This window comes from Biomphalaria glabrata, chromosome 10 (genome assembly GCF_947242115.1).
Source record: "Biomphalaria glabrata chromosome 10, xgBioGlab47.1, whole genome shotgun sequence".
NCBI lineage: Eukaryota > Metazoa > Mollusca > Gastropoda > Planorbidae > Biomphalaria > Biomphalaria glabrata.
Window position 1 is genome coordinate 5,747,190 of NC_074720.1, and position 19,303 is coordinate 5,766,492.

Consider the following 19,303-nt stretch of genomic DNA (forward strand, 5'->3'; position numbering starts at 1 on the left):
AAAGAATATCAGAATGAAATTCATTCAAAGGCATATGACAAAGAAGAATGGAGAAAGAAGGTTTACAGATCTTGTGTGGTGCCCCAACCGTCCAGCAGACCAAGGGACAGGTGAAGGTGAAGTAGATGTGAACCTGACCTAACTGATGTCATATAATGATTATCTAATTGATCTGATTGTTTTGTAAAGGGTCAATTTCTTATTCAAACAGCATTTCGTAAAAATAAACAACTACTTTAGTTTTGTGTTCTATTGGTGCAGTTAACGCGATAATACGAAAAACTACTTATTATTGTTGTTTTAAATTACGTTCCGCTTATATGCGTATTAAATACATTTTTTTCTCTTTAAAAACAAAAGTAAAACTTTTTATGTAAATGTAGTAGTTGGTATGACAGAACACCATAGACATAAATAAATCAGGACAGAAGGCTCAAAAGTAAAGTAGCAATCATTCATAAAACACTGAACCATAATCTTCAAATACAAAAACAAAATTTAATAAAATACTCTGAAAGACACAAAGATAAGGGTACATTTCTCATCCCATATGCTAGGACAAATTTGTACAAATACTCCTTCTTCCCTAGTGCTATTAGAGCATGGAATGGGTTGCCTGAGCTAGCCAGGAAAACCAGTGACTTGGCAGAATTTAAGTCATTGGTTAATATGCATGACTAAATGCATGACGCGTAGGACGTAATCATCTTCTTTTTTGAAGTAACGTCTGTATTATATAAGATAAGATAAGAATATAGACTGGCCGATAAAAGAGTTTTATGAAACGAAAATGTGTGACTTGCAATTTTGTGTACTTTATTATACAGCATTTATGAGCAGTATAGTTTTGTTTAATCTCTAAGACTGAAGATCATGCAACTTTTCAGAATTCGGAAATTCGACAACAATAGATATACATGTTTTGAAGTTACATGAAGTTATTTCCTTTTTCCAGTCTATATTTATATATGTCTATGCAGAACACATTTGACTAGAGTAACACCTTTAGAAAAATCACTAAATTTAGAAAGCCTTCGGGATAGAAGACTCAAAAGTAAACTAGCAATTAAGCGTTAAACAATAATCTTCAAATACAAAAAAAAATCTAATAAAATACTCAGAAAGACACAAAGATAAAGGCACATTCCTCGATCCATATGCTATGACAAATGTGTACAAATACTCCTTCTTCCCTAGTACTATTAGAGCATGAAATGGGTTGCCTGAGCTAGCCAGGAAAACCAGTGACTTGGCAGAATTTAAGTCATTGGTTAATATGCATGACTAAATGCATGACGCGTAGGACGTAATCATCTTCTTTTTTGAAGTAACGTCTGTATTATATAAGATAAGATAAGAATATAGACTGGCCGATAAAAGAGTTTTATGAAACGAAAATGTGTGTCTTGCAATTTTGTGTACTTTATTATACAGCATTTATGAGCAGTATAGTTTTGTTTAATCTCTAAGACTGAAGATCATGCAACTTTTCAGAATTCGGAAATTCGACAACAATAGATATACATGTTTTGAAGTTACATGAAGTTATTTCCTTTTTCCAGTCTATATTTATATATGTCTATGCAGAACACATTTGACTAGAGTAACACCTTTAGAAAAATCACTAAATTTAGAAAGCCTTCGGGATAGAAGACTCAAAAGTAAACTAGCAATTAAGCGTTAAACAATAATCTTCAAATACAAAAAAAAATCTAATAAAATACTCAGAAAGACACAAAGATAAAGGCACATTCCTCGATCCATATGCTATGACAAATGTGTACAAATACTCCTTCTTCCCTAGTACTATTAGAGCATGAAATGGGTTGCCTGAGCTAGCCAGGAAAACCAGTGACTTGGCAGAATTTAAGTCATTGGTTAATATGCATGACTAAATGCATGACGCGTAGGACGTAATCATCTTCTTTTTTGAAGTAACGTCTGTATTATATAAGATAAGATAAGAATATAGACTGGCCGATAAAAGAGTTTTATGAAACGAAAATGTGTGTCTTGCAATTTTGTGTACTTTATTATACAGCATTTATGAGCAGTATAGTTTTGTTTAATCTCTAAGACTGAAGATCATGCAACTTTTCAGAATTCGGAAATTCGACAACAATAGATATACATGTTTTGAAGTTACATGAAGTTATTTCCTTTTTCCAGTCTATATTTATATATGTCTATGCAGAACACATTTGACTAGAGTAACACCTTTAGAAAAATCACTAAATTTAGAAAGCCTTCGGGATAGAAGACTCAAAAGTAAACTAGCAATTAAGCGTTGAACAATAATCTTCAAATACAAAAAAAAATCTAATAAAATACTCAGAAAGACACAAAGATAAAGGCACATTCCTCGCTCCATATGCTATGACAAATGTGTACAAATACTCCTTCTTCCCTAGTACTATTAGAGCATGAAATGGGTTGCCTGAGCTAGCCAGGAAAACCAGTGACTTGTCAGAATTTAGGTCATTGGTTAATATGCATGACTAAATACATGACGCGTAGGACGTAATCATCTTCTTTTTGAAGTAACGTCTGTATTATATAAGATAAGAAAATGCCTGTATCGAATCAAAAGTTCTTTATCTACGTTCAATTTCCAAGTGTTATACTTTACTGAACTAGTGACTAAAACATGCACTAAGGAATTCATTTCTAGCTTACTAAGTTTGTGATTCTGCTAGAAATAAGTTTTAGTACATCCCACCGCTGCCACCATGTTAATTACGTATTAAAGAATGAAGGCAACGAATGTGGATGATGGGCCATACACTTTTATTCAATCATCACTGGGCGCCATCTCGGGCAGAACTGCTTGTTTACAACAAAAGACGCATAACTCACAACGACTAAGGGCTATAACTCACATATAATCAAGTATTACACAGACTACCTGCACGTAGAAAAAACAAGAAGAAGAAGAAGACGTAATCTCACCCATGGTTACATTTCAATGTATTATCAAACATTACATCTTACACAATGATAGAGGCGCATTTCTTATTCCTTATGCTAGGACAAACTCGTACAAGTGCTCCTTTTCCTTTAGTGCTATTACAGAATGGAGTGGGTTGCCTGAATCACCTAGGAAAACCAACGACTTAGCAGAGTTTAAGTCAATATGTGATTAAAATGCATGACTAGATTGACACATGAAAAGCGTAGGACGTATTAAGCATTACCTTCTACTTATCTGTTATCTATAAGATAACAAGATATAGAAGATAAGAAATAGGTCTACCTAAAAATCTAATAGGGCTTGTCTTCGAGTCCGAAGATTGATGAGCAATGCAGTATTTCTCGTGGATACTCAGCCCAAGCTGTGACGTGCATATTTAGCCACTTCTAAGGCAAGCATAACCATTGTCCAACGTGGTCGATTAAGATGCACATCATATGGTATGCCATTTGTGGGCCGGGTTATATGCTAATTCCAGAGACGATTTCGACACTCAGTCCGCCTCTGTTTTGATTCATTTGCTTCAGGTTGAATAGCTCTCGTATGAAGCCTATAACGCCAAGGAATCTCGAACTCGACTAATTATAAATATATTAGTATATTGATAGAAAATAAAATGCGAAAAAAGTTGATATAATTATTTTTTTTAAGTACACCAAACGACCAAAAGATGATGACTGCTGGCTTACATAGAGATCTAGCAGACTTCATTTACGTAACCTACTTTTGGAGGATACATGAATCCAGTCTCACAGTCCCATCTCTAAAAGTTATAAAGCAAGTTAATTTCAAAATGTTTTTGGCAGACTACATCGAGATCGTATTACTATAAGATCTAGATCTACTAATATAACCTAGAGCCATAAATGATTGAATTAATTTGAATCTTGAAATTCTTATAAATATTTAATTTTTATACTTTGTTACTTTGTCTTTATAATTATTAACTTTATAAAAGTTTATTATTTTTGTTAGTGTAATACTCACTAATAGTGTTACATTAAATTTAATGAGTGATGACACTGATGATTAGAATTATAGTCTAGAATCTAGATCTATAGCGATCTATGTAGATAATACTGTTACTAAGTTAGTGATATGAAGGGAAAGTAATCCTTGAGAGTAATCACGCCATTTGTTCCTGTATTTTTGTTCCATTTTTCCAAAGGCAAGCAATGGCAGTTTTTTAGATTCTCTGTAACCATGTAGATCTATGTAAAGCTATTGTTTTACCCCCTCCCTCCCCCCGGTAACTCACATCCATATAAGGGATGAGGGCTAGATTATAAACTTCCATTTAGATCTTTATGTATAGACATTCCAACCACACTTATACTGTTGGCTGTTAACAGGAATAAAAAAGGTAGTAAACAGAACAAGGCCTTCTGGTTGATCACATGAATGTATCTGAAGTGACTGGCCTGAGTAGTGTTCACTTTAGATGTTTCTTGAAACTTTGACAGTAATTACTTAACTACTAAATTACTTAATTAATCTCCGCTCGTCTCGGTTGACCGCTCATCTAGCGCTGGCCTCATCTAATACTGGCCTGAGACGATTTGCATTGGCTGACTAGACACATGTACACTACTACCCCTAGCTGCGCCAACACCAGAGTTATAACAGTATTGACAATAGATTACATAGTTCTTGCATATTCTCTAAACCAGAAATTGGTGGCCTGTATATAATGGTGTTAATATTGAAATAATTTAATTCAATATTTTTTTTTATTTGATAAGTATTTTCTTCTGCTATTAGGGTGTTAATTGCTAAAAGAACTCCTCCATGATTATTTGCCTTTCCTAAAAATTGAACATTTCTAAGGTATAAATTTCAGGATTCAGCTGTATTTCTGTTCCTGCAATTATGTTAGGCTTTACTCTTTCTAATAAGATATCTAAGTCTGCCAATTTTGTTTCTAATACTTTGAAGCTTATTACTAGGGTTTTAAGGTGATTTGGTATTAATGTTTTAACAAATTTTTTTCATGGGGCTGTTGTTTTAACAGGAGTGGATTCCTAGGGGTTAGTGAACTTGATCTGAGATGGAGTTTAATATTTTGCCTATAGATGTGATTTAGATAGGCCCTATAGATATAGATTTAGCCAGTATAGAATTAGAGTCTAGACTATCTTGAAGTATTAGTTTTACTTTTTTATTTCTGTTTCAGAATTCTTTACAGCTCTAGATCTAGGAAAGATCAGAGAGATGAATAAATCTCATGGCATTGGTTATAGCCCTCTCCGTGCCAAAAGAAGGCAAAGTGATGCTAAATGGAGAGCTAGTGTGGCCACATGTTATGATGTTCTTAAATATGTTATACCCAATGTTCAGAATTTATCTAAACGAAAAATATCAAAGGTATGTAATAGATTGAAGTCTGATTAACTCTTTCTCTCCTGACGATACCAAAATTGATTTGACCCCATTAAATTCAATTAATTTTTGGTTTTATAAACTTTAATTTGTTTTATATAAAAAGAACATGCATTCTTCTATAATTATATACCTAATATAACATTTTCTGATTACATATAAAAAATTAATTGAAGTTTAAGCATAACAGGGTAGTGAAACACAAATAAGCAGAATTAATAATTCCATCAGAAGTTTGAAACATGCTCACTTGAGTTTCATGTTGTCCTGTGGGAAGTTTGGGCTAGGATATAATGATAGGACATTCCTTGTTCCGTATGCTAGGACACACTTGTACAAATGCTTCTTCTTTCCTAGTGCTATTAGAGCATGGAATGAGTTGCCTGAGCCATCCAGGAAAACCAATGACTTGGCAGAATTTAAGTCATTGGTTAACATGCATGATGCTTAGGACGTGTCACTGGGTTGGTTTATAGATGTAGACGTATGTGACATTGGGTTCTTGTGCACGTGTTCTGAGTCTTATAAATGACGACGAACATAGAACTTCACAGACTAACACCATATCAGCAGACCAGACATTTATAAAGATGAAATATATATATATATGTGTAGGCAATCCAGCCATATGGCTCACTGAATTTCTGAATAACTTCCAGAACTATTAGTGAAATTCAGCTTCAAATACATTTCATAATGATACTCCTTGTAAATGTTTTAAATGTTTCGGATGTTCCTTAAGAGTTGAAGATAATAACTTCCTAGTCCAAACCTCCCGCAGGACGACGGGGGATGGGTGCGGGCAGGGTTTGAACCTGGGACCATCGATAAATCTAAACGACAGTCCAGCGTGCAAACCGCACAACCAGGCAGCCACCCTTAACTCTTTACACAGTGCAATAGAATTCTTCAAAACATATGTCCTGACTCTCTGAGGACCCTAAAGTAACTCCTCTACTGACTCTCTCTAACTGATTGAATGTTCGTACTGCCTGTATCTAACTAACTGCTATCAAGTAATAAAGTTTTTACATTCTTTTTTTCTGAAGGAACCTAAAATACAAACATTTTACTTGTTCTTTTGTCAATAGATATTGAAAGATTCCAAAGAAATAATGAAACATGTTTTTCTTGTTCCATTTCTTTATGTGATAAGGCCTTGATATTACAAGAATCTGAAAAACATATCAAGAAACTTGAAACAGCGCTCTGCCATATGCTCCATGTGGAAGGTAAGAAATGTCATTTTATAAATCAATCATTAGCTAATAAAGCGAGAAGTAATTAGTCAGTTACTAAAAAAAAATAATTAAAAAAATCTTCATGTTGCAAAATCACTTTGTTTTCACTTATCAGAAAATGTGTAGTAGTTGTTAATGGTCTCTACCTTGTGTTTTGATGAAATGTTCCTAAGTTTTCAACTTCTCCTTGTAAAAAAAAAAATAAACGTTGCGGGACTTGTAGTAGGTGCTCTTCTTTCTATCATCCAACCAACTTTCTTTTTCCAATAGCATGTTTTATTAAATCTCTTTACAGTATGATTAGTCAAGGATTAAAATTGAAAACAAAATAGAGTACTGAAAAATCCTTTGTATTGATTGACAAAGACATTAATATTACCTTTAATTCTAATCTTGCAGGTAAAAGTCAAGGTAAAGAGATCTTGATGAAAGATGAAGAAAGCTGGTCACACTGTACTCTAGAAAAACTGCAAACTGATTTTACTGAAAAGCAGCGATTGATATTTCACAGGCAAGTTTTTATAATTTGTATTTGTATGTAATAATGGCACATTGATATGCACATTTAACACATTCATTTACTAGGTAACAGAAAACAAGGTCATTAGGAATATTTTAGGATTTTATTGAATTTTATGTAGAATAAATCTACTTATTTTGATTGCATTCTAAAAATATAATGTAAGATTTATATTAAAAATATGAAAAAAAGATCTGTAACCTCATACATTTCACTCTTTTATTTTTTTTTCATACTTATTTTTTTAATTCTACAAGTTTCAACTTAATATTTTGAATTTAGATTTATTTTATTTGTAATTAATTTAACTTGTACTAAATATACCTGAACTCCATAGCACACTTTTCTCACTTTGGTAATATTCTGTGAGCCATTGTTATAAAATTTGTATAATTTCCATTTTATAAATTGATCTTAAATTAAAGATTTTTATTTTCACAAAACTTATTGTAGATCTATTGTTATTTTTATGTTAATTGTCACATCTTCGAAAGCATAAAGAAAGTTTTTCTAAGAATTTTAAAAACTTTTTCTTAATCTTTCATTTGCAATAATATTAATAACTAAGCTTATATTCTTATTCTCATATTTCAGTTCAACTCATGGGCGTAGGTGCTATAACTTGCTTCATGACATTAAAGAAGATGTTTTCAATATGCAGGCAGATCCTTCTAAGCTTCTAGTTGTTTCAGATGTTATTAGACTAAGCTGGGAAGACAGTTTCAATGCTGGAAGTGAAGGTACACAATAGATATAGCAGAAACTTAATTTAGAATTGTTTTCCAAAAACTTAAATGTTTTTTTAAAATTGGGTTTGTATGACAAAATGTGGAGGACAACACAATTGTTTATAGAATGAAACTGAACTACTGACTCAAATTGCATAGTCCACAGCAGCACTTGCACAATTCAAAATAATATGGAAAGACTTTTGACACCAAAATCAGACTGATGTGCTCCCTGGTTATGGCCACATTCTTATATGCTTGCAAGTCTTAGACGCTGACTGCAGATCCAGAGAGGAGGATCCTAGCAATGGAATTGAGATACCACTGAAGGATCCTAGGCATCACATTTTAAAGACCACATCACAAACAAAGGGATTAGAGACAGGGCTACTACAGAAATGACCTGCTAACTATTGTAAAAAAACAAACAAACGCAAACTAAAGCTCAATGGCCATTTTACAAGGTCTTTGGGGGCTCGCAAAGACCTTCATACAGGGAACAGTACCAGGAAAAAGAAGAAGAGGCAGACAGAGAAAGCGATGGGAAGACAAAATAAAAGAGTGGACTAGCCTGTCATTGAAAGAGGTTCTATCCGAGGCAAAATACAGAGAGGAATGGAGAAAGATGTTCAACAAATCTTGCGTGTTGCCCTGTCTCTAAAGACTGATGAAAAGGACAATAAATCAGGCTGCATTCGGTATCCCCTAGTGTGAACTAAAACGACTGATGAAAATTGGTCTTTATAGAGGATAAAGCATTACCCTGGAAAACAATTAAATGTATACAAAAGCGGAGAGCTTTGATTATCCACTCACTAAAAATCAGCCTCTATGGATAAAGCTTGATAAAATCAAAGTTAAGCGTATTGGCTACAGGTCAGCTAGTACCCTCCTATCAACATTAAGCATACAGAACTTGAACAAATAGAAAAGTTCATCTAATTAAGCAGCATTATCACAAACCATGGAGATGCATACCACGTGTTGCATGTTGGATAGGGTCTGTCTTGGCAAACAAGTCAATAAGCCTGGAGATCAAGATCCACTTCCTCAATACTATCATCGTCTCAACAGCCACTTACACTTGTGAGTGAGATGTAGAAGTCATACATAAATGTTGAAGAGAGGCTAAATGTGGTTCAGCAGTGATGGCATTGAAGGATCCTGAGAAGAACATATCAATTTCATGTCACCAGTAGAGAAAATTCTTTCTCACACTGGCACTTGCCCCCTAAGTAAAGTGATGGCTGAAACTTTGTATGATATTTGTGGGACATATCCTTAGTCAAGACAAAACACATTAACTAAAATCAGCCATAACTTGAAGCTGAAAAGAGGATAGCCAAAACAAGGCTGTCCATATCTAACTTGGTGTTGCACTAGAACTCTGTTGTCACCAGCTGAGAAGAGGCTATGGAATGCGGGAGGACCTAAGTCTAAGTATAATAAGATAATTTCAAACTTGTTTTTTTTTGTAAACATTAAAGTTAATCTAATTTTGTAAAACTAATTAACTGTATTTAGTTTTGGTCCTTACTTAGCTTAAATCCATTCAAAATAACTAATCTTTTTTTTTTTCCTATTATGTTTTTTGCAATATTTCAAATAATAAAAAAACACACTATATTTTAGTGATGCAAATCACTTTTTTTTTTTGCTTTTTATTATTAGCAGTTACAAATATAAAAAACAATACAGATACAACAGAGCCAAATTTAGACCACAGCTTTGAAATTAAAGTTGAGAATGTTGAGAAAGAAGCAGAACATTCCTCCATTGGTGTGGACTATACTTACTTGCTGAAAGCACTGAAATGTGAAGGAGAGCAGGTCGGTACTAAGTTTCTTGTTAAGTTCTTTGGCAGTGAGACATTTTCATAAATAATTACAATGTTCAGTTTAAAAAGCATTTTGTTTTAGAAAAGAAAAGAACTTTGTATTTTTTAAATTACTTTTATGTAGGGCATATTAAATTAAGGTTCTATGAAACTCGCTAATCCAGTGGATCTGTATAGAAGGATGCAGTCATATTTAATGAAATAATAATCCATTGAAATTATTAACAAAGAAGAATAATCCCCTAATTGAGATACAAATCCATTCAAATTTAATATTTCTTACTTTGATAAAAAAAATCTCAATGAACACATATATGTGTCCCGCATGAGGTATTCATATAAAAAAAAATTAGTCATGACATCGTTTTGATGTGATCTGCAAGATAAAAAAAAAAGGCAAGTTCTCCGCTTATTCTAAAAAGTTTTTATTGGGGGAAACAGCAGGTTCACCACAATATGTAAACTACTTTTCATTTAAATTAAAATCAATGAGTTTCAACTTTAAAAGAAAAATTATCTTTTTTTTTTTTTTTAATCCTTATATTTTTAACTCAATCTTTTTATTCAGTTTTATAATGTGAGGGAAAGAGCCAAAAATCTCTATTCATGTTTACCTTCCTAGTTTGTATTATAGTTTATGACTAAGAATTCTATCAGATATGAAATTTCATTTAGTATCATTTAGCTATTATTATTTGTACATTTATTTTTGAAGTCAATTTATGAGCTAACTTGTAAAATCCTTGTTACTTGACTTTTAAATACTACTAAAGTCTATTGGTATTGAATAGGAAAGTTTGCTTTGCGATTTCTAAAAATTCAACAAGCGTAGTAAGTCAATACCATTTTACTAAAATCCGTGTTTTTTACATGCATTTTTTTCCATACATGGTTTTATTTCTTAACAAACTGAACAGATTTTCTCTTTAATATACAATGTATATTCATCATTTATATACCAAATGCAAACAGCTGTTTGTTTTGTGTGTGCAATTTACTAGCATTTTTTTCTTCAATAATTATCTCTTTTCTCAACAAAGAGTCATCATTTAGAAAGATCTTTGGCTAGTACTTTAAGTCTTATTTCTGTTCAAACTTCTCTAAATTTCCTCTGCTTTCTCTCACTTGCTATTCCATACATCCTTTGTGTAATATCCTAGTTTTTATTTCTGTATGTAGGACACAGCTCTATCTTTTGTGTTGATTATCCCATCACTATTAATGTCTGAGGGATTCTTTTTTTAAAGCTTTGGTCTGATTGTTGTTCTGGAGAATAAATATATACATTGTAATTTCAATGCTTGTTAGGGGGGGCTACTAATCAAGACAGCTGGAGATTTCTTACAAAGGCTTTCTTCTTCTTCTTCCTCGTTCTCATTATTATGTTGGAGTGTTCAGATGACTAGACCAATTAATGAGATGAACTGCGCAGTGGTTTCCAAATCAGAGAGTTCGCTATATAGTTTTTTTTTCTCCAGTGGTGTTTTGGGACCAGTGTGTTTGGGCCTTTTGGTAAAGAATGCAGGTTTGAAGGACATGGTCGGCATTCGCTGATGACACTCTACAAGGGCAGATTTAACTGGTTCCAATTTTGAGCTTCCGGAACATTGTCTCATTCTGTTGTGTCCAGTTCTGAGTTGAAAGATTAGACGTTGATCTTGTTGGGATAGCTTATAATAGATAGACGTCATCTTTCTTGTGATTTGGATGATGAGAGATTGTCCATTTCTCATTTATTCTTATTTCTTACAAAGGCTGTGGAACACACATTTGTAACCAAAAGAATATCTTCTTATAAGGACAGATAGAAACATCGAAAAGAGAACCTAAACCGACTACAAACAGACAACATTTATGTCTGCTCTGGATGTGGCAAAATACATAGAACATACATAGCTAGGACTGAGAAGCCACTTATCTTGTGTTGATTTCAGAATTTTTCTTTCAAAATAATTTTTTGTATATCTCCAGAAAGTGCCTGATGCATCTACCCACCTCAAGCCAGTGAGACAGAAGTATTCCAAGCTTACTTTTCCCACAGAAGAAAAAGTGAAACAAGAAGTCTCAGAAGACAGTGCCAACCAAACTGATGTCAACAATTCTTATAAAGTTGTTGTCAGCTATACTGACAATCATGTGTACGATAGAAAAGATGGCAGAAGGGTAAGCACCCTGTTGCCCAATTTGAAAGAAAAAAGTCACAAGCCAAATGTCTTTGAGAAGAGTAATCAGGCTGATTCCAACACTTACATATTAAACAGTCCAGTGGAAGTGGCATTAACAGAAATTAAGAAAGAAGAAACAATCACTCCTTCAACTCCAAGTAAGCAGGAGCAATGCCATTTGTTCATCCATCACCTAATCAGATCCATCTAAATTATCTTCTTTTTTCAATTCTTTTTGAAATAGGTTATTTGAAGACTGGGGTTCATTTTTACTTACTCAACTTCACTTATCAATAAGAGTCTCACCAGAGGGTTTATATTAAAATCTTAATCCTTTTCACATTTCTTTCTTTTAAATTAGTGACTGGCTGTGATCCACTTTTGTGTTCAGCTTCCAGTCCAACATTCCAAAAGTTACATCCACTGGTCTCAACCTTTGATACAGATCTACTTCTGAAACGACCAACAAAGATTGGGTCTGCCAGAAAAAAGGTTAGTTTTTTTTTTCAATCTGCTTTGAATAACTTTGTAACTTTTTATCCAAAAAAAAAAAAAATTGTATTAGAGTACAAAAACTGCAGATTAGTATGAATATTCTTAACAAAGACTTGAGTATTTGGTGTAATCTTTTGAATTATGACTTCTAAGAGTATTATTCTTACCTGGAAAAAATAGTTTCCTTTGAATCCTTGGATTGTCTCAACAGTTATTATGTTTGAGATCAACTTAATTACAAAGCTTATATCTACTCACTCTGTCTGTCTGTTTGGTAAAAAGTTTGAACATGTTTTTTCTCCATTCTTAATTTGAAACTTTGCACAATTATTCTTTATACCTGACAAGACATGAATAAATCAAAGGCATTGACACATTTTTTCTCCCACTTCCCAAATTGGGATCAAGTTGAAATTTCACAGAATTATTCATAGTTGATGACAATGCATAAATCAATCCAATGATTAATGGCTGCCTGGTCTTGCGGTTTGCGCGCTGGACTGTCGTTCGGACTTATTTTTCGTTTATTAAAAAAATGCATTTTTTATACAACATCTAAATACAAATATATCAAGGGGTTGCATGTTTTGCTTTCTTACTATGGGCAACTTCCTTTTCCTTTAGTGTAAACAATTTCAATAGTTAGAGTAAGTTTAGGAACATGTTATGCTTACCTGTTTTAAACTTGTTATTACTACTTGTATTTTTTTTTAAAGCTTAACTTCAATGTAAACCCTCAAATGGTAAGCAATACTCAAGCGTTTCAGCCTCTAAGTCCAGACAGGCAATTGTTCTCATCACCCAGCTCAGGTTTTACACCAGTCAAGCTCCCAGATGAGTTCAGTTCTGATGGGAATAACTCTTTTGTTTCACCATGGAAAGCCTTGAATTCCCCATTTGAATCTAGATCAGAATTGCAAGTATGGACAATTTATTGAATTTTTTAGTATTATGTTGGCCTTTTATTATGTTGAACATAAGCTCATTAATTTCTTCATAGTTGTGTTGAAGTCAAAAAGCACCTTAGTTTTTACATTTTGGTAAAGAATGACAGCGGTAGTCTTTAGGATAACTGTTACAATAAAGAACATTTATTACCTGTTGTAATGAGTTAGATTAAATATTTAGCACATAAATTGGAGATTTTGTCTTTTTTTTTGGTAGTGGCACTTATTTAACCAATGTGATGTAGATCTTCCATCCATCCCTTAGTCTGTTCAACCCTAGAGGCACCATACATCATCTTTCTCCATACCTGTCGTTTGCCTTGAATAGAATCTCTTTCATTGAAAGGCCTGTCCATTCTTTTAATGTTGTCTTATGATCTCTTTCTCTGTGACATAGAAACAGACATTTAAAAATTAGGAATGGAAATAATTATATGAAAAAATAGTTTATGGTATAGTTTCCTGATTACTAGATCTATTGTAATATCGTAATATCATGCAGTATTTCAAATTAGTGGTTTTTTTTTCAATTGACAGTGTTTTTCTTTTTGGTAAATTAAATGTGATGAATTGAGATAAATTCTTCTCATTGTTTTGTTTATTGAGCTTACTTAATTAGAGGAATAGTATTAACAAAATTGAAAGTTACCTCATCAATCAGCATAGTCAACATATCACTGTGTGATAACAACTTAAATTTTAGGTCATATTAAAGGTTTGAAAAATAGCAAAAACAATTTCTTACTAAAACATTTATTCTGCATTTGTAACATCTTTTAATTTTACTTTTATTAGAGTTATGCCAGTAGCACATTATCTGGATTGGAGAATAGTCTATTGTGTTTTGAATCTATTGACAGTGCTGACTTGGAAGATAGTCATGGAAAAGATAGGTATGTTTTCTGATTACTGTAAATTTCCCTAAATATAAGACTTAATTTTTTTTTTCTTTTCTGAGTGTTTACTTGCCATAGTAATATAACTTTTTTTTTTTCCTTTTTTTTTTTTTACATTGGTTTAAGTTTAAAAAATAAAGCAAAGTACCCCTTTCAGACATTGTGATTATCATCGAGGAGATGATGTGAAGATCATCTGCTTCTATGGCTTATGGTTAAAAGAGCATGTCATGTGGTCAGCTCAATGACCAACTGCCTTTATTTTCCCCAACTAATGTCAGGAACAAATTAGAGTTGGGTGGACTTAAGGACATCCGTAAACCCAAGAAAACCTTGGTTCAGAAGCTAAAAACTCTGAAAGTATCATACAAAATCTAACTCAACTACTGATAATGAGAACTTTTTTCCTTTACATTTGTAGCACACCAGAAAGACAGTATGTAACAGTTCTGCCCGAATCTGAAGACAGATGTAAAAGAAAAATGTAAGTTGAAGAATCCACATTGTTTTAGAACTTTAAAGTTCAGAGGCATTATTAACACTAGATTGGTCAAATGATACTCGATTTGCTTTTGGCCTTTGATTTATTTGAAACTCATTTTCACCAGGAATTCTCTTTTTTTTTTCCTTTTCTTTTTACTAACTAAAGAAATAGAAAGGAAATGAAGGGAACTCATAAGGAGATGTAAAACAAAATTGACATCTCAACATTTATTCATTTTTTGAGAAACATTTCTTAAACAAATTTTCTGAAATTTCTTCAGGTCTAAGCAATCAACACATTGTCATAAACAGCAACCCAAATGTCGTCGGAAATTGGAAAGGTTGGTGAATAATTATAATACTTGGTACACTATCAACAGCTTTTTTCTGTTTGTTTCTTAAATTTTTTATAAAACAATATTTTTTGCTGTCAAAAAAGTTCAGAAAACAAGTTTCTCCCATCTGCTGAGTACACAAATAAATGTGTAGCACTATAATTTTTTTTTCGTTTTTAGATTCTATGATCAGGAAGATTTTGAAAGAAACAGCACAGATTTGGACAGTACTCAGGTGGTACCTCAACTTGATGCAGAAATTGTTTCCAGTTTTGATTTTGATTGGGATATGAAAACTTTGTCTCCTTCAGTGCTGGAACATCAGAAAGATGTGACTGACTTTGATGGGTATGAACCATTCTGTATGGTTTATCTTTAGTGTAATTTTTTTGTTTACAGATGGCTTTGTCTTCAGGATAGATATGGTTCTTAAATATCCATTTGTCAGACCAGAGTATTGGGATTCATTTGTATATTAAAGCCAGTCTATGAAGCTTTCCTTTTTTATCTAGCTTATAGTAATTACTTTCAATATTTTGTTTAGAAGATGATTTTGTTTTCTATGCTAACATTTGAAACATTCTCATTTGACTCTATTTATATTAAATTGTGGAATAAGAAACAAAAAAATGAAGAAAATAAAAGGGGGAGGGGGTGTATGTAAATGTTAACCAAGCGCAACTCTGCTCAACTTCTAACCCTAGTTCAAAATCAAAGCCTTTATTACATTTGGAGCTCATGTCTTGATTTAATTGTTACAATATAAAGTGAAAACATTCTCCAACAAAATAACTTAATCATTGATTAGATTTTAGATTTTTTTTTAATGTGTAACATTTCAAACTTAATAAGCATTAAACATATTATTCCACACTTTGTTAACTAAATCAATATGAGTTTCATGTTTTAGTGCAGACTTTAACAATAGAAGAGTACAGAGTGTATCACGTTAACTTTTTGTCATACAAAAATTCAAACCATTATTGGTTCACTTGACCTTCAAGGCTATGAATAGTGATACTTTTTAAAATGATACCTTGAAATGAAAACAGTTTAAAAAGGACTCCTTATTACTTTTACTTTTTCTTTCTCCTTAGGTTTTACTTGTATTACTGTCAAGTAAACCAACAGCTGAATGAGACTACAGATAATCAGGAAGTGCCCACATCAGCAGTGGCTGCTAAAGTAGCTCACATGTGGACTAAACTGTCTGACCAGGACAAAAGTACACTGACCACACTAGCCAGCCTTGAGCTTCAAGAGAGTGAGGACAGCATCAGGCTAAGTCAGGACCTGGAAGATGTACAAGTAGAACCACTTGACCCTCAAGAGCTGATACACACATTAGATGATTGATGCATGTTTATTGGAGTGGTATGTTCTCTGGACTGTCGTCTTTATGGTCCGAGGTTCAAACTCTGCCAGCTGCCATCTCCCTGCTGTCCTGTAAGAGGTTTGGGTTAGGATGTTATAATCTTCAATTGTGAAGGAACATCCAAAACATTTAAAACACCTTAATTCAATGTTGTTTAAAAATTTCAGATTATTTAAAACAGTTTAATCTGTTATTGTACATTTCATTTGTTATGTATAAAGAATGGATATTATCTATTTTATATTATTATGTTGAAGTTATTTATTGTTTTATTGGTATACTTACACTTATGAACAGTTTTATTTTAGTTGCTTTTCAAATGTTTTGTGTTTATTTAAGGAAAGCTTTTTTTTTTTAAGTTTAATTCAATCTAACTTTACTTGTATCTGTTTATGGTGTTATCTTTTAGTTTGAAAAAAAGTCATGAGTCCAGCAATGTTTTTTCTAAAGCTAATGTGAACAATTTAGAGATATAATAATCTTCTTTCTAAAAAAAAAAACTTAAGTTCTAAGACTGAGGACAAGACTTTGAAAATGTGCGGGGTTGGGGTAGAAGTAATGTTTGTTGCATAGACTCATTGGTTATCATTAGAGTGGCTGAACCCATTCTTGAACTTGAAGGTATCACAAAAACATATTTAATATTATTATAGATTTCCTATAATTGTAACATTCCACACCTGGAAAACTATTACTGTTATGATAATGAAAGTCCTAAATGCTGGGCTGAAGCTTACAGCACTACTGCTAAATATATATATTTTATGAATCATGCAATGAAACAGATTAAAACGTGCCATGAAGTTTATGCTACATGGATGGAGAACAAAGAATTAAAGTGGTTCATTTGTTTGATCATTTCTAACATACCATGGATCATATCACTTCAAAACTTTTTAATATTTTTTTTTTAAACAGATCTTCTTTTGTCTTCTTGAACCATCCTAAGTTTGAAATATCTGTTGGCTTTTTTTGGGTTACTTTATGCAATTAAACTTCTTTGATACTTTAGCAGATATTTAAAGCCCTATTATTACATTGTAATCATTTTCTTTTTTGAAGTAAAGTCTGGTTTTCATAAATTTCATTAATTAGACCACCAAATCAAGGGAGATAAATAGTCACACTGACCTAACAAAATGATAAAAGAAAATGCTAAAGATAGAAAATATTAAATTCGAAATTTGTAAACTAAATTGTTCTCTTAGTAATCTGAGCATTCTAACTCGTCTATTAAGGTGTTAGTTTTAGCTTTTAACTCTGTACCTCAATTTTAGGGTTTTATTTTATTTATTTATTTGTTTTTGTTAATTAATTAAAAGTAGATGTGATACTATAATCTAGGAAAACCTAACATGTCTAGATATCTTACTGAAATACCTACAGTATTTGACACTTTTCATGCATTTAATTTTATTATTAAAAAAGACGTAATTTTAATATCTACATTTGTTGTTTTATTGTTAGTGTACAGAAACAGACACACACACAGAGATGTGCTATTCAAGAATTTACAAAAAATACAAGGATCTAATTATAAGGGTTAGTGTGGGCCAGTGTTTCCCAAACTCTGTTTTGCGGATTAGGTGTTCCACGAACTATTGAAATAATCAACTAGTAGGCCAACATGTGAATTAATCTCTAAGTAAATGCAGAAAAAAAAAGATTTGTTAAAAGTTCTTCTTGGTAAAAATATAAATACTCTAACAAGGTTATGATATTTGAACTGATCTAGATTGCAAAAGTAATTAGAAACACAGGTAAACCATTCAATGATTTCTGGTCAAGTTTGTCTGAAGGGAATCATATTTGAAATAATTAACATTCTGTTAGCTACTCCCAATGTACAAAGTGTTTTGTTGTGGAAAAGTTCGTGAACCACTGGTGGGGGCTATTGTTTTTTTTTTTTTAAGCTTCATTCCTTTTGTTTGTATTTAACATTTCATTGATTGGATACTTTCAGTTGATGTTTAAGCTGTTTTGGTTTACAAGCCTAACACTCAGACAAAATACAAAAAAATTACAAGACATGTGATACAATGACAAGAAGCCAAAATAAAAAAAAAAATTGTATTAGAGGGTTTCAAATATGTTTATGATCATTACATATAAGTCATTAGTTTTAAACTAAAACAAAATATCAAATTATGTACCGGTAATCATAAATTAAAAAACAAAAAGTTTTAATATACATCAAATTATCCTTACAAACTTTAGATTAGTATTATTAGTAAGAAAAGAATATTTACATTTGATAAGAGTAACACCTTCAGTAGACCACTAAATTTAGAAACCCTTTAGGATAGAAGACTTTAAAGTAGCAAAAAGCAAAATATAAAAAAAATCCTATAAGTTAAATCCAAAGCTTATCTAAAGGGGAAGAACTCTGTCCTTATCGACCAATAATGTATAAGCTATTTCCCTTATTTGGTATCAAACAAAATAATTAATTGACTACTTCAGTATTTTGTTTATTGATTCATGTTTTGTTAGGTACAATCAATAATTGTTTAATTGTATCAACTTGATTGGAGAATGCGTGAGGGAGAAACAATTGTTTAAAAAGACTAAACCCAACAAATTTAGCCATATATGTGAATACTGTTTCCCTTGTTGCTATGAAACAAAATAATACTCCACAAGTAATTAATTGTCTTATTGTTTACTTTTTTTTTTATTGATTCGTGTCTTGTCTATGTCAATGAATAATTGCTCGAAATTTCAGCTAGATCCGAGAATGGCTGTGGGAGAAATAATGTGTATACACTTATTACCAGACAGAATGAGTTGAATTAAGCTTTGTAATTATACATAAAACACTGAACCATAATCTTCAAAATACAAACAACATATTCAGAAAGACACAAAGATAAAGGCACATTCCTCGTCCCATATGCTAGGACAAGTTTGTACAAAATGCTCCTTCTTCCC

General features: G+C 32.2%; 1 protein-coding gene across 2 annotated transcripts; it reads left to right on the forward strand.

Moving 5' to 3' along the window:
* Positions 1 to 3,638: 3,638 nt before the first annotated feature.
* Positions 3,639 to 18,914, forward strand: LOC106065737 (uncharacterized). 2 transcript variants are annotated; one of them, XM_056045309.1, is made up of 14 exons: positions 3,639 to 3,748; positions 5,145 to 5,335; positions 6,507 to 6,582; positions 6,991 to 7,102; positions 7,706 to 7,851; positions 9,514 to 9,668; positions 11,648 to 11,999; positions 12,203 to 12,333; positions 13,053 to 13,256; positions 14,079 to 14,176; positions 14,601 to 14,663; positions 14,944 to 15,003; positions 15,178 to 15,345; positions 16,095 to 18,914. In XM_056045309.1, the coding sequence occupies exons 2-14, from the start codon at positions 5,183 to 5,185 to the stop codon at positions 16,351 to 16,353; spliced, it is 1,977 nt and encodes a 658-aa protein (XP_055901284.1). In that variant the 5' UTR covers positions 3,639 to 3,748; positions 5,145 to 5,182; the 3' UTR covers positions 16,354 to 18,914. The 2 variants fall into 2 exon arrangements, with proteins under 2 accessions (XP_055901284.1, XP_055901283.1); XM_056045308.1 differs by having other exon boundaries at positions 9,511 to 9,668; positions 16,095 to 18,913.
* The last annotated feature ends 389 nt before the right edge of the window (positions 18,915 to 19,303 follow it).

Bases quoted from the DNA above. Each gene is read 5' to 3' on its own strand.
- LOC106065737 (XM_056045308.1), top strand. From the start codon at position 5,183: ATGAATAAATCTCATGGCATTGGTTATAGCCCTCTCCGTGCCAAAAGA. The intron at 5,336-6,506 runs GTATGTAATAGA...TTATGTGATAAG, and splicing joins CTAAACGAAAAATATCAAAG to GCCTTGATATTACAAGAATC. The intron at 13,257-14,078 runs GTATGGACAATT...TACTTTTATTAG, and splicing joins AATCTAGATCAGAATTGCAA to AGTTATGCCAGTAGCACATT.